At 33.2% G+C, this 15,665-nt stretch overlaps 1 protein-coding gene, 1 long non-coding RNA gene and 1 pseudogene across 2 annotated transcripts; all 3 read right to left on the bottom strand.

The window, feature by feature from the left end:
* Nucleotides 1–6,182: 6,182 nt before the first annotated feature.
* LOC120173196 lies at nucleotides 6,183–7,164 on the bottom strand. Its single transcript, XR_005521031.1, has 4 exons — nucleotides 7,085–7,164; nucleotides 6,755–6,869; nucleotides 6,604–6,676; nucleotides 6,183–6,434 (listed from the first exon to the last, which is right to left on the bottom strand). It is a non-coding gene; the product is annotated as an uncharacterized LOC120173196 (long non-coding RNA).
* A 550-nt stretch (nucleotides 7,165–7,714) lies between these two features.
* Nucleotides 7,715–8,373, bottom strand: LOC120173195 (annotated as a pseudogene).
* Nucleotides 8,374–8,947: 574 nt separating this feature from the next.
* On the bottom strand, nucleotides 8,948–11,547 carry LOC120173194 (phenylalanine ammonia-lyase-like). The gene is made up of 2 exons (XM_039180437.1): nucleotides 11,019–11,547; nucleotides 8,948–10,819 (listed from the first exon to the last, which is right to left on the bottom strand). The coding sequence occupies exons 1-2, from the start codon at nucleotides 11,420–11,422 to the stop codon at nucleotides 9,070–9,072; spliced, it is 2,154 nt and encodes a 717-aa protein (XP_039036368.1). The 5' UTR covers nucleotides 11,423–11,547; the 3' UTR covers nucleotides 8,948–9,069.
* Nucleotides 11,548–15,665: the final 4,118 nt, after the last annotated feature.

Here is a 15,665-nt window from a genome sequence, read left to right as displayed (position 1 = left end):
CAAATTATCTATTTTATTTTATCATATGGCTTTAAGATTTTTAGTTCAGCAAGGCATGATTGCATTAATTATATAAAGTATCATTTAGAACAACATCACGTTGTATGAGAGGAGAGGCCACGTGTAACTTAATTAGCTAACGTCAGATGAATATTTATATTTCTTAATTTTTAGATTTAAATATTTAATAGAATCTTGTTTTTTTAATAATAAAACAATTTAATTCAATATTTGATCCTGATTTCCTGTGACTATCTATTCATCTCTCTACTTCAAATTTATATTAAAATATTAATGAATATTTAGTTAATTGAACAAGTCTATATTAATATGAACTGGAGTAGAGATGGAGATGATATTTTAGAAGATGATAGTTTAGAATCAAACAAGAGAGAGACAAAAGAAGTGACACATGGCAATCCAAGGTCCACCACTGATTTCTGTTACTGTTGTTAATGTCGAGTGATCAATTTATAACAAACGATAATATTAATAATTGATTTGTGACTTTTGAAACATCAGTGGTGAAAACGAAAATTTACTCAAACACTAGTAACCGTTTGCGTAGTTTACCCAAATAAAAAAAGCATTTACTTTGATATGGGTGGGAGTTATTGATTAGACAAAGCTACTTTATGTGAGACAAAGACATTTAGTGAAAATTAACATGTCTTAGGTTTGTCATCTCATACTATATAACATCACAACTATTCTCAATTTTGTCCGCTTTGACCCACTTTCATCATCCTTGTCTTCCACGCTTTATTTATTGTGATTATCATTGTCTAAATTTTTAGAATTTTATATAAAAATTTAAAATTATTATATTGTGACAAATGTCATTTAACAAGAAAAATTAATGTTGTTGATGGTTCGAACATTTAAATAAACAATTTATAATGTTAAACATCTAGATGAATCAAAAATATTATAAGTTTCTATTCGTAAATATATATATATATATATATATAGTTTGAATACTTATTTTATTCTTAAAGGCTTTTGTTGATGATCTTTATTTGAAGCAATAAATGTTAAATTTCATTTCACTTTATTTAGGTACATACACGTGCATTATATTTTCACATGAAATACGTTATGGAAAAAGTCAATTATAAGAAATAAACATGGGCAGCTGTTGTTATTGTCAACATGCCTGCCCGGGTACAAATTGTCAGATAATAATATGCACGTGTTGAGTCATCATTGGTCAATGCCCCCCTTTGCTATTTTAATTTTGAGATAATTGCATAGAATTCCCCCAAATTATGACTCATATTCTAGTTTAGTCTCTTGATGTTAAATCGTTTTATATTAGTCCCCAAGCTATGACCACATTTTGAATTAACCCCTAAGTTTTAAAATATTATGCACCAATACTCAAACTATCAGTTTTATTCTATTTTGATCCTTAGTTCTAAAATTTTAATATTTTTAATGGCGATCTTCTAAAAAAATTCTCAAACCTATAAAAAAATATAGATTAATTTTATTAGGTCACATGTTCAATTCATGCTACCTTCAAAAATAGATTATTTTTTGAAAAGGTTATGAGTTCAATTCTCGTGACCTTCGAAAACTAATAGAGTTAACAACATGATATCATAAGGATCAAGATAAAATAATATTTACAGTTTAAAATTTTTATTTTGGTCATGAAGGTTTAAAAAATCAATTTACTCATTGAACTTTCTAGTTGTTATTTTGGTCATTCTATTGTTAAATACTTAACAATGTTATGATTATATATTTGTCTCTTTAAAAAATATGAAAAACCCCAATTTTTTTTATGAAAAAACCCTAATTTCACATTCCATTTTAATTTCTCAACGATGGAACGTCTTCTTTCAAATCCTTACTATGGATAGGTGGAGAATGGGGAAGCAACATGTATATCTTGAGTTCACATTGATCGGATGGTGAAAATTATATATCAAAGTGATTTAGGGTTTCATGAGTGGTATATTTTAGGTTGAGTTTCACGAGTTTTAAAGTAAAATTGAAGAAAAATCTGAACTGATTGATTTGTAGGAGACGATGAAACGTTTGTTAAGATTTTGAGTGGTTAGAGAAGACAATGTCAAAATTTTAAAACTTTCATCTTTGGAATAATAAAAAAGAAAATGATGTGGATGTTATGTCAACAAAAAACAGATTATGTCTGAACGTGTGGCTGCCATGACACTTGTCCATTTTTAATCTAATGTTCGAGTGGTCACATATGAGCAACCCGAAAGTTCAGTGAGTACATTAAAAAAAAAGTTAAGTTAATGACTAAAATAAAAGTGAGAAAAATTGAATGATGATATTTATAATTTATCCAACAATTTAATGCTGAAAACAACGACAAAAAACAGTGTTCTCGTACCATGAAAATGTCCTAAATATCCTTCCGCATGCACTACAATAATGTGACGTTTGAAGTGGTAGCATGCTCTTTAGCAAGATCCTTTCCGTGAAAGGACCAGTATCACAGTTTGATCTCTCAGCTGAAAAATAAAAAAATAAAAAAATAAATTTCTGTAAATAAAGAAATATAAAATAAATTATATTTGTGACTGATAATAGCTTTTCTTTGTAATTACCCATTTTTTTATCATGCAATATTAATGAAATTATTATGAAATTGAATTTGGGGCTAATTTTTTGTTGATTATTCTCATTTTTTGTTTTTATTTTTGCACCTAAAATATATTACCCAACATAGAAAAATGATGAAATTTTTATTGAAGAAACCAATTTAAGGCATAATATAAGGACTATTTTTTGTTGTTTTATTAGTCCATGTAATGTAGTATTTGTAAATTGTGGATTTAATTTTTATATTTTAACTTTATCTTTTTTAGTTTTTATATTTATTAAAATTTTAAAATTTTGATCATGAACCAAAATAATGTTAAGTTTGTTAGGTTAAATTTTATTGCTAGTCCTTATATTATGTATAAGTTATAAATTTACTTTTTATCCTCCAATTTAATTATTTGAAGTCTAAGTAATTTAGTCATATTATTTTTATATTTTTGGGTCAAATTTGAAATTTCAAAATTTAAAAAGTAGTAACTAAATTGGAGCACATGAGCTAAAATCACAACTTATATGAACTATTAATAAAATTCGACATATTATTCAAAGTTGAACGCATGATTTTATATTAGGGTGTGAGAACTAAATTTAAAGGATACAAAATTCGATCATCAATAAAAAACAAAAAAATATCTAAATTATATTAGAACTTAATATTTTTTTAAAATATGACTGCATCCCGACATCCCTTGATTCATCCCGCTATTATCTATACATTATCAAATAATCAAATCATTTTATCGTTAAAATTAAATTACTTATATTTAAACGTAAGATATAAATCCAAATTCAAATATATAATTGATGCATGTACAAAAAAAAAAGGAAAAGAAAAGAAAAGAAAAAGATAAGTGTATTTTTTAAAATTTGTCTGTATATTTTTAAACCAGGTATAATCTATTTATCCATTTTCTTTAGAAGTCCCAATTTAAAGCGGATGTATTATATATACGCATGGTTAATGATTAAAAAAATTCTAATTAATGGGATTGGTCGAAGTGGTAAGCAGTTTGATATCACTTAAGTAAATCTCGAGATCGAGTCCTTGTATATACAGAAAATCCCCGTTGTGAGACTCATCCACCAAAACTAGGTGTATGATCTGGATCGGTTCGGATTAGTCAAGGCAAAACCTTGGAAACCGGAAGGAAAACAAAAAAAAAGATTATGAACATATACTACCTTTATGATAATCTCAGACTATTAAAAAAACCTTAAAAGTTGAAAGAGTAAGACTTAATTTGATTGAAACTTAAACTAACGGGGACCTATAATGTGATTAGACCAGAAATTTTAAACCAGTGCCCCTTCCACTCTCTACGTGGATCTGTCCCTGTATGTATATACATTCCTTACCTTTAGACTCAGTAACGAACACTACTTCATTTAACCTCACAACTAGAGATTATACATATGCATACATACATATATCTAAGAGTCGGAAGTTTCACGCCAGCAGACAAGCATAGCGATGCAACGGCGGAGGATGTAGAACTTGGCTCGCTGTGTCTTCACCAAATGGCTGCACTTTTTGCCGACGGATCTGCAAGCCTCGTCTGATCTGTACTTGTTATCCTCGCTAATATAACGTCTCGTCGGCGTCGCTATTTCTCTACTGTAGCCCATTGCTCCACCCACATTTGCCGCTAAAATAAGCTGCAAGCAAATATGAAAAAAGTGTTTTTTTTAATCCACGAGGGTTTAAGCCGTCATTTAAATAGAAGGTTGGAGATATTTTTTGAACTGTGGGGGAGATAGATAGAGACGGGTCTTTTAACTTTTACCCATCAATATATTTTGATTCAGAATGTTCATAGAATCTTTACAAGGGATAGAACCATATAGAGAGTAAATAAATTCTTGTACATATGTCTGTAAACGACCAGCCGAGTTAAATTATTGCTAAGTTCGACTCGAAAACTTAAAAATTGAGCTTGATTTGACTCGAACATTTACAAGCCTAAAATTTTTAAGTTCGACTCGAACTCGAAACCATGAATTAAAGTTCGAAAAAGCTCGAAATAAAATATCTTAAACTTGATTGAAACTCAAACTCGAACTTAAACATGAACCTTAAATACATGAAAATCTTATACTGCATTTTTTAAAATAACACATAAATGTTAATAGTATTAATAAGTTTTTTTAATAAAATAAAATCTTAATATATTATATTTTCGAGTTGCTCGCAAGTTTTTTTGAGTTGAGTATCAAGTAGTTTGCTTTGATTCGTTAACAACTCGAGTCGTGTCAAATTCATTCGAGTCGAGTATTTATTAAGTTTTGACCAAATCAATATCGAATAACTGATCACGATTGTTTCGTCCCACTTACAACCCTATTCTCCACGTTTATGAATGAAATAAAATGGTAGAGAGTACTTTGAGAATGTCATTGACCATGCAAAAGAGTGCTTTGTAGACATGCGGTGTTAGGTCTATTGAAAAGAAATGCAAAGTTTGAAGCTTTGATATTGTAAATGAAAAAAGGGTAAACTATGCAGATAGTCCCCTATGTTTAGAGTATGACCGAATTAGTCACTAATTTCAAAATTAAGGGAAAAAGATCATAATATTATCGATCCGTTCAGTTTTAGTCTCTCGGCCCATTAATTTCGTTAACCTCTTTTTGTTTAAATCCCTTTTGTTTAATTCTCTAACAAGGTTGAGGGACTAAAATCGAACAGGAGATAAGATTGATAATATTAGGGACCATTCCCCCTTAATTTTAAATTGGTGACCAAATTCGGTCAAACCGAAAACATAAGGGACCACATGAAAAAATGGATTGAGAAATAGTGGTATAATTCAATTTGAGTTTAAAAATATTTTTATTATCCTAAATGAGAAAAAAGGATAGATAAGGGGTCTAATTGTAGATTAAGCAACTTCATAACAGTAAATTACTACTTTCGAACAGATTTATGGGCCAGTAAAAAATTCGTAGCATCAAAACAGTGAAAAACAAATGGAATAAAATCTCTTATTTTGTTGGCTCATCATTGAATCAACAATTTACCTTTTTTACCAATCTCCAAGTTGACTCAATGAATGTTATAATAATGTATAATCATATGGGCTATGGATTTTTTATTCAAGGAACAACTTTTTAAAATATTAAAAATATAATATTGATGATATTTTTGTTAAAAAAAATAGTTGAAGACCAAAATAAGAGGCAAGTATTAGGTTGATGACTAATGGTGCAATTTACCGTTAAAAACCTTTCTTGATTTCAGTTGAAATTTGATAAATTTGAAAGGATTTTATGTATATTTCATACTTTATATTATATATTTGCAATTATTATTATTTCAATAATATCTAAATATGTATTAGACACAAATATTTTCAACCATTTAACAATAAACACTCAATCACTCTGCTACAGTCGTTAATACTAGTACCTGAGACCTCTAAAAATAATAATAATTCTTTTAACCACTGAGATAATTTGATTTGTGCAACTAACTATTCTTTTAAAAGATTATACTTTTTATGATCATATTCGGATACATTTAGGACATAAAAGAAAAATAAGAGACAGAGACGGGGAATGCTCATTTTTTCCAAGATATTCAAATCAATTGTCATTTAATGACTATATCTTCATTCCCATACTCGGATGCAAAATTCGAAATGGTACGAAGAAACAATATATAAGAGGTGGTCGGAGATTGCCTTAGTGAAATCAGCTGTTGCCGAAGAGCCGCCGAGGTCGGCGGTTCAATATTTTACCTCAGAAATTGTGCTACAAACGGCATTCTGAATACTTTCGGCCATGTCATGGAGATTCAAGTGTCGTAACATCGTAACCGCACTTGATAACAAAGCAGTAGGGTTTGCTAGATTCTGAAAAATATTCCGGCCGTGTAAATAATTAGCCAGTAACAACAGAAATATGGGTGTATGTGTATGCGTATGCAAATATTCTCAAGTGCTGCTTGTCCATGCAAGATGTATGACTCTAGAGAGAAATGAACAGGCAATTATAAGTCTTAAGATAGATTTGATGACAAACCTTTCTCGTGATAACCGGTGCTGAACCATGAACTGCTTCAGCAAGAGCTATTCCTCCCTCACCACTACTGCAACTGCTGTAAAAGTAAATGCTATTAAACCATATAGACGTTTGTTACATACGATTGTTAGGAAGGTTCGGTTTAGTTTACCTTGGTGTTAACTCATTCCCAAGCCACAGATCAATCCGGCACAAAGATCGCTCGTAATCTCACCATAGAGGTTAGGCATCACCAATACATCACAAAGTGCAGGATTCTTCACAAGCTGCAGTTGGAAAACTAGTTATAGTTCTAGATATCGGTTTCCGTTTCCATCAAAGATGATTTAGTAATTCGTTAGAAGTAGTTTCCCGGAAGTAGTACAGGCCGGAAAGTCGTGTCTATATGGTAGTTGATTAAAAATCCGACCACCCACCTCCGATCAAAAGTGGGATAAAAATGAAACCAATGTAATGTCTTATTGTAGGATATCTGTCATACCATCATACAACCATTGTCAATGACCACTTCCTCATACTTTATCTCCCGGTATTTCTCCGCAACCTCACGGCAACACTGCAAAACAAGTAAAACCAAAATTAATAAACAAGTACACGAAAAAATTACAAAAAACTAGGCATTTGAATCGACAACTTGAGGAAAAAGACTGCCGGTTTTCTGCATAATATTGGCTTTATGAATCGCAGAAACTCGTTCTCTTCCATGAGTCTTAGCATACTGAAAAGCATATTCGGCCACCCTCAAGCTTGCCTGCCGAGTGATAATCTTGAGACTTTCAACCATACCTCTCACCACCTAGCAACCAAACATAGGCTTAATATTCCATCGATAAAATTGCACATAAACTATAGATCGAACACAAACCTGCTTGACATTCGAGTCCACTTTGCTCGCCTTCGGTGTTTTCACGAATGGTGATGAGATTTACATCATTGTACCAAGTCTTATACACCGGGAGGCTATAACACGGCCTGACATTGGAATCATAGTACTAAATTTTGGTCACAACGTAACGTAACGGCTGTATCATAACGGTCTTTAAGATCATTGCAACTGCATCCGTAATCTAGAAACATTACTACTTCTGGGAAACAAAACACGATCACGACAACTGTTGCCTAACCTCTACAACTCCATCAATTGCATCCGCAATTTAGTACTATGATTGGCATAGAAATGAAGCTCTTTCTTTAGAGCCAGATTCAAAGACTATGAGCTTCACCGATGTTAGTAGCCATTGGACCTTTCAAGCCTTCACCATTCTTTCTTAGGGATTCTAAGCTTTCCCATGTTTGAAAACTCTGATTTCTTGGATCAATTTGGTCCCCAACATAATGTTCTTCCCATTCAATTGGTATTTCAGCTGTTCTAAAAACCTGAATCAATTAAAATCACTGAGTTTGTGCCTAAATCTAAAGCCTTTAAAAAAAAGCAATAGTTTAACTCTTAGGATTCAACTTCACTAATACAAGCATAGAGAAATAGGGACTTTCCGATTGAAAACTCGAAGCGAGCAAATTAAAGAAAAGTTAGAGAGATGGCGGAAACCTGTTTGACGGACTGCGCGATCTCGGGGCCGAAAGCGTCGCCGGGGAAGAGAGTGGCTCGGATGAGAACGGTGGAAAAAGAGAAAGCTCTGGTTAAGGAAAGTGGCAAGGTAGAGCTAGGGTTGGGTTGGGAAAGGATCTGATTGATTCGTTTCAGTAGCGGAGTTGCCATTGATGGTAGCTAGCTGAGTCTTTGAGTGCGTTTGAATAAAGACCAAAATTGTAAAGGGTAAAGTACACAAATGACCCTCCTACTATAAGATATTACTTTATTAAATCCCTTGATTATTAAAACTTACAAAATAGTCATTTGATAATAGAATGTTGCTTTATTGAATCCCTCTACTATTAAAAGTAACAAAATGATCACTCGACCATTCATTATGTTCTAAACTCGTCATTTTTTGTTAAAAAATTGACTATATTATGAGTTAAAAGTTAATCTACTAAATGTGATATGATAAAATCTAATCCCAGAATCTCGAACAACTATCTTATCTCAGTCATTATGTTAATATTCAACCTAGATAATCGTCAATTTTTAACAGAAGATGATAAATTTATAACATAATGAATAGTCGGGTGACTAATTTGTAACTTTTAATAGTCGAGAGACTTAACAAAACAACATTCTATCGTTGAAGAATCATTTATAACTTCTAATAGTTAAGGGACTTAATGAAGCAATACTCTATAGGCAGTTGAACATTTGTGTACTTTACCCAATTGTAAAACTAATCACTAAAAATCCTTAAACTAACGATTAGATTCTAATTAATCCCTAAACTTCAAAAAATTCCAACTGAAATCTCGATATTATCATTCGATTATTTTGAAGGTTATATTTTCACATGATCAACTTCTTTTACAAATAAACAATAACAAATTTACAAGGACCAAATTGAAAAGATTTTAAAACTAGCAGATCGGGAGAGGGGCACCATTCCATTCTTTAAGACATTCAAGCATAGGATCAATGATCTTCCCTTGGCACATAGCAACGAACACCTTATCAAATTCCTCACCAGGTGACTTCACTTTCTCCCCTGTTAGCAGCCCGGTTCCGAGCTCTTCCCTCACAAATTTATACAACGGATACGATCGGCAACCGACAATCTTGTTCAGTACCGCCGGGTTCCCGTCCTCGATCGAAACCCTCGAGTTCACGACCTCCTTTGGCAATACATCCTTTAATTCTTCTTCGAAAGCCTCTATCTTTTGGAATATTGATGTGCTCGTGTCGTTCTCATTGTCGCCGTTTCTCAATGCATGCTCGACGAGTACTTGCCGCAGCTTTTGCATCAATGGGTACGTAGCGCTGCAAGGGTCATCGATGTATGCAAAAACATATTCATGATCCACGGCTTTAAGTAAGTCCTTCTCGCAGAACCGCGAAGGATGAAGCTGGCCATTGGGGCCGGTCGTGAGGATCTTCTTAGCTACTTGGCTCACCGTGTTCTTCACCGTGTTCCTTAAGTTCTCTTCTAAATGCCTCAAATCAATAGCTTGGCAAAGGGCCACCAAAAACGTAGACGACATCAGCTTAAAGATTTCGATGGCTTCGGCGGTTTTCCGGGATGAAATTAGCCCCAAAGAGTTCACATATTGGTTGTGCTGCTCGGCACTTTGAACATGAGTCGTAACCGGATTACCCAAGTATTGGAGCTCGGAACAATAGGAAGCCATTGCAATTTCTGCACCCTTGAAACCATAATCGAGACTCGGGTTCGGACCACCAGAGAGGTTCGATGGGAGACCATTGTTGTAGAAATCATTAACCAGTTCCGAGAATTGGGCGAACATAAGCTTCCCTATAGCAGCAATAGCCAATCGAGCATTGTCCATCGAGACACCGATTGGGGTGCCTTGGAAGTTGCCACCATGTAAGGCCTTGTTCCTCGAAACATCGATCAGAGGGTTATCATTGACGGAGTTAATCTCTCTTTCGATCGATTTGGTTGCAAATCGGATCACTTCAACCTGTGGACCAAGCCATTGCGGAGAAGTCCGTAAGGCGTACCGATCTTGTTTCGGTTTCTGCAATGGATCCATTTCATGCAACTTCTTGGCTGATTTAACATAAGAGCTCCCTTCAAGGATATGTTCCATTATCGCAGCAGCCTCGATTTGTCCCGGATGATGCTTCAGTTTATGCGTCAAATGATCCGTAAACTCGGGTTTACCGTTCATTACTTCGGCAAAAATTGCAGACAAAACCTCAGACAAAACAGCAAGTATGTTAGCTTCAAAAAGAACCATGGAAGCCAAGCCAGAACCGACTGCAGTGCCATTGACAAGAGCCAGCCCTTCTTTAGGCTGCAACTCGAAGAAACCGGAATCAATACCGGCTACATGAAAGGCTTCCTCGGCATTAAGAGATTCTCCGTCAGGTCCGACGGCCTTGGAATTCAGCCTCCCGGTGAGCAATCCGGCAATGTAGGAAAGCGGAACGAGATCGCCGGATGCTGTAATGGTGCCACGAAGGGGCAAACATGGGGTGATGTTGCGGTTTAAAAGCTTAGTGATGGCTTCCAAAATCTCGAATCGAATACCAGAGTATCCCTGAAGGAGAGTGTTGATTCTAACGAGCATGGCTGCCCGAGTTGCTGAGTGAGGGAGCGTGTTGCATGACTCGGTTCCATTGCCGAAAATTCCAGCATTCAAGAACCTGCAGAGGAAGCACAAAAGTTTGCTCGAAATCACAAAACCCGTCGACCATAAGTTTTTTTTTTCTTTCTTTCATGCAGCAATGCTACGAGTTAAGAGCTGAATCAAAACGGGCGGTTCAGCTCAGTTTGAAACCAAAGTTGCATATTTGCATTGCTAATTAAGTATACGAAATTAAAAAGGAGTTCAATCTAACTCACCGAATCAACTCTTTTTGAAGCGCAGCGCCTTGTTTAGTTCTCCGATGAGAAGTGGCGCCAAATCCAGTGGTAACACCATAGCTATCAATACCTTTATTCATCCCGTCGAGCACCCAATCGGCGCTCGCCTTAACGCCGGCCCTCGCGTCGTCGGAAAGTTCAACCTTGACGCCAGAGTCACTCGAAGCTATTGCGGCGACCTGTGAAATCGTCAGCGTCTCACCGCCGAGCTTCACCGATGGCTTCCGATACTCGGCCACCATGCGTTTCACCTCGTCCAAATGACTCCCCTTCAGCGACTCCGCCGCGACGGCCCAGTTCAAAGGATCGGTGCCGCCTCCGTTGGAGGTGGCGGCGGTGCAAAAGCTCTCGGAAGAAGAACCGTTTTGAGCGATTGAAGCCATGTTAACAACAGGAATTGATTAAGAAATGAAGAATGATCCAACAAAAACAGATTTGTAAGCTGTTGAAATTATGAACGCTTGGTTTCAGAGGGGAAATGAGAAAGGATCAGCTCAAAGGAAGAATTTTTATTTTTGTTTTTGGATTTCGTTTAGCTACCTTCCTGGGGAGTAAGGAAGATAACAGCCGTTTAAATAGAGGAGATTAGATTAGAGGAAGGAGAAGGGATTCGTGGGAATAGGTAGGCAGAAGAATAAGTTAAATTTATTATTTAAAAATTAAACATATAATTAATAAATTTACGTAAAAATTATTTATCATTTTGTTATAATTCTTCGTCAATTAAATTTTACGGTAAAGTAAGTAAATAAATTCCAATTATAGGATATTGTTTAATTAAATCATTCTATTAAAAGATACAAATAAAAAATATTTCGACTATTCATTATGTTTTAAACTTATCATTTTCTGTTAAAATTTATGATTGTCTAAATTGAACATTAACACGATGACTAAAATATGATAGTCGTTTGAGATTCTAAGAGCATATTTTATCTTATCACAGTTAAAAGATTAACATTCAGCTTAAAATATCATCATTTTTAAACAGAAAATGACGAGTTTGAAACATAATAAATAGATGAGTAATCATTTTATAACTTTTAATAGTCGAGAGACTTAACAAAGCAACACTCTATAATCAGAAGATCATTTTGTAACTTTTAATAGTCGAGGGACTTAAGAAAATAATACCATGTAGTCGATGGATCATTTATATACTTTACCCTAAATTTTAAAAGATAAAAATAAAAATCATATTTAGAAAAATAAATATTTTTGATAGATTTAAAAAACGTCTCCATGTACTCATTTTTAATCACAATTTAACGAGGTTAAACAAAATTTTCAACTCTAATTTAAATCACAAATCTAATTTTTAATTACGTTGTATTTATCATAACTTATGAGCGTAATAAATATTATTATAATTAATTAAGATGAATATCAGTGATTAACTATTACAATTCAAAATCTGTTTTCGGAATTTTATAAATTTATTTTTTTTTTAAAAATTATAAATTCAAGTTCACCCCAACATAAGATATTGTATCCGTTAATGATTATACGAATATGAATAAGTAAACACAATTTTTTGGATGGATGTAGTTGGTGAGAATGAGTTGGACATATTACCATGCATGAATCGGTTGATGCTACGTTAAATATTTTACTCATAAGATAGAATTTTGCCAAATATGAAATGGTTTTCTCATATGCCACAAACTTGACCCAAAATGTCAATTTTGGACACATTTGGGACTTTTTTTTTAATATAAAAACATTTAGAACATGTTTTACAATAAAAACTGATTTCGAAATTTCTTTATTAGCGTTGGGTTGTTGAAACTTGAAACAGTCTTGTTGTTGTCAAACATTTAATATTCCTTAAATAAATATTTTAATGCCAAGTTGCATGTGTTTTAATGCATTAATTAATTAATGGATGTTGTAATTAATTTCTCTAAATCTTTTATATAAATAAAAACAAATTATTTTATTAAGAAGGTAAAATATTTAAAATTATATTAAAAAAATTATAATTATAAATGTAAACCAAACATATAATTTCAATATTTTTTTGTAATCATTTACGCAAACAAAATTGGTCATTAAAATCTTATAATGACCATATAAAGAAAAACTTTTAACACATCCAAAAAAATTCGAAAAAATATACACGAATAGATCTTATTGTATTGAAAAACAGGAGATTAAACTACTGAAAGACCATCGGCAACCGAAAATCTGAGTCAAGTGTCGTGAGAAACCTATTTACGAATGCAAACCGCCTATTCAAATCCAATACGACGATCTAAAGCAAGGAAGATTAACTTGATAACAAATTAAGACCATATTGATCACTATAGGTGACGTCAGATTCAACTCTTAAAAAATTAAGTTAATAAAATAGTCAAACGATCAATAAAAAAATAAAAAAATATGTCCAAAAAACATAAGAAAATGGGTCATAAAAGATAGTTATTAGAAATTAAAAAGATAAAAAAAATAAAGAATATTAATAATCGACAACCAACATTAAATTGATCGTTGTTCACAGTTAATCAGAGATAAAAAAAATGTAAAGGATTTTGAAAATTGGTTCATATTAGTGTTGTTATTTCAAGGTTACGAGTTTGAGTATGATTAAAAGTTGTAAAGGAGAAATCACGAAGCGATCGTAAATGTGTCAAACTCAAAGTCTAAAACATTGAAAGAATCAAAGAAGGTAGCAATATGTATTTGTTAAGCAAAAGTTAAATAATAGTTCAGGCCGCATACTCCACCTAACAACGTGGGTCGACAACCATAATTAATGTACCTACAAAATAGGGAAATTGGAACCAAAACAAATCGACCTTTTAACCTACTGTAGATTTTCCTTCGCTATTAAGCCGATTGAACAAGTGATCTGATCGGTATAATTATCGATTTGGTTCTTATGACGTTAATATTAATAAAATTGTATTGAACGGGACGATCTCTCGTCTTAAGGTATATATTATCATGGTGTTATATATATATATATATATATAGTATAGTATATGTATTATATTATATTATTATATTTATTATATATATTTATTTATTATTTTGATTTTATTTGTAGGTCCAAATCCAATCCAATTAAAAGTCCATCCCACAATCCAAAACCCAATCCAAAGTACAGATTTCTAGTAGCCCAACCATAATGGCGAGCCTGACCCAACAAGCCATGTAGAGGAGGTCCAACAAATGAGCTCGCCTGATCCAGCAGGTCGAATTTACCAAAAGGAGGTTCACATACACATTAAGGTTTCACCCTTAACTTTCGCGCCGCACAAATGAAGATCGTTAGATCAAGACGGAGATCAATGGCCAGGATCATAAGAGATAGGGTTTTTAAACCTTAAAATATCATCACAATGCAATCAATCTTGGGTCGTTGAATCTGCAATCAATCCAACAACCAAGATCAAATCCCAAAATGATTAACAGCACGTGAATACCATGTGTCGATGAAGACATCGAACAGAAGCAAACTCCATGCGATTTTCAAGCGATTTGATGAACCAAATCAACGCCAAAACACAAAACAAACCAGAATCAATGCCAAATCGAACCAAATCAATGGCCGAATCTCAAGGAACAAGCAACAATCAAATCGAAGCAAGAAATGACAAAATAGGAACAAACAAAAATAGAACCCATATTTCCCATGAATTTTGATGAGAGGGAAATATATCCCCAAATCTGAGCAAATAAAAAAAACAAGGGGAACAACCCCATATTTTTCGGCTAATCCATCACCTATTTCAGGGGAAGAAGCGATTCTCAAAGGCGCTATATAAAGCCTGTTAAACGAAGCATCAGGGGAAAAGCATCGGAAAAAAAAACCAAACATTAAGCTTACGAATACCCAAAGCTAATCATAAAAATCACGATGAGAGAAGAGAGAAAATTTAGCCTCGTCAGAGGAATGAGCGGTTGAAGAGACTCATCGGAAAAGGTAAAAAATCAAAAGGTTTTTTTAGATCTAGGCCGCGGGTTTCATTTTAAGGGTAAATTGTTTGTTGTTATCTTGTTTAAATCAACCTTGAATGTTTCTATATATTGTCTTTGAGAGGAAAGAAATAGGAGGGGTTTTGGTAATTTGCCGAAAGGAGAGGACAATATTTTGAGTTTTATCAAGAAAACCGTCCATTCTAAGGTTCATGTGATTAGGTTTGACAGAAATATGTATAGAAACTTGTGTATAGATTAGAGTTTAATCTAATTTAAATGACGGATTTTTATTTGATGCTCTTGTTTTTTTTTTATAGTAATTCGTTGCTTTTTATGAAATTGAAATGTTGATGCCCAGATCTTAAGTACTTAAAAAGTTCGCATATTATCTTTTTAATGTAATCGTTAGATATTATTTTATTAACCAATTAATTCAAATTAAATATTATAAAAATTCATTATAACAAGATGATTCCGATCAACACTAACATAAAACAAATCAATACAAATCCGTAACACAGAATCGAGTCTTATCATCCCTGAAATTACCTTATTAGAGTAAGAGAGGACAATTCCACTCCTTTTTAAACCCATTTTCTTTTAGGGTAAAGTATATAGGTGGTTCACGATTATAGGGTGTTGTTTTATTGAGTCTTTCGTCTATTAAAAGTTATGAAATAGTTCTTCGAGTATAGGGTGCTG

The sequence above is a fragment of the Hibiscus syriacus genome, unplaced genomic scaffold (assembly GCF_006381635.1).
Source record: "Hibiscus syriacus cultivar Baekdansim isolate YM2019G1 unplaced genomic scaffold, ASM638163v2 tig00111941_pilon, whole genome shotgun sequence".
Taxonomy (NCBI): domain Eukaryota; kingdom Viridiplantae; phylum Streptophyta; class Magnoliopsida; order Malvales; family Malvaceae; genus Hibiscus; species Hibiscus syriacus.
This window is presented reverse-complemented; position numbering and strand designations above follow the sequence as displayed.

Bases quoted from the DNA above. Each gene is read 5' to 3' on its own strand.
- LOC120173194 (XM_039180437.1), bottom strand. From the start codon at position 11,422: ATGGCTTCAATCGCTCAAAACGGTTCTTCTTCCGAGAGCTTTTGCACC. The intron at 10,820-11,018 runs GTGAGTTAGATT...CTTCCTCTGCAG, and splicing joins CTTCAAAAAGAGTTGATTCG to GTTCTTGAATGCTGGAATTT.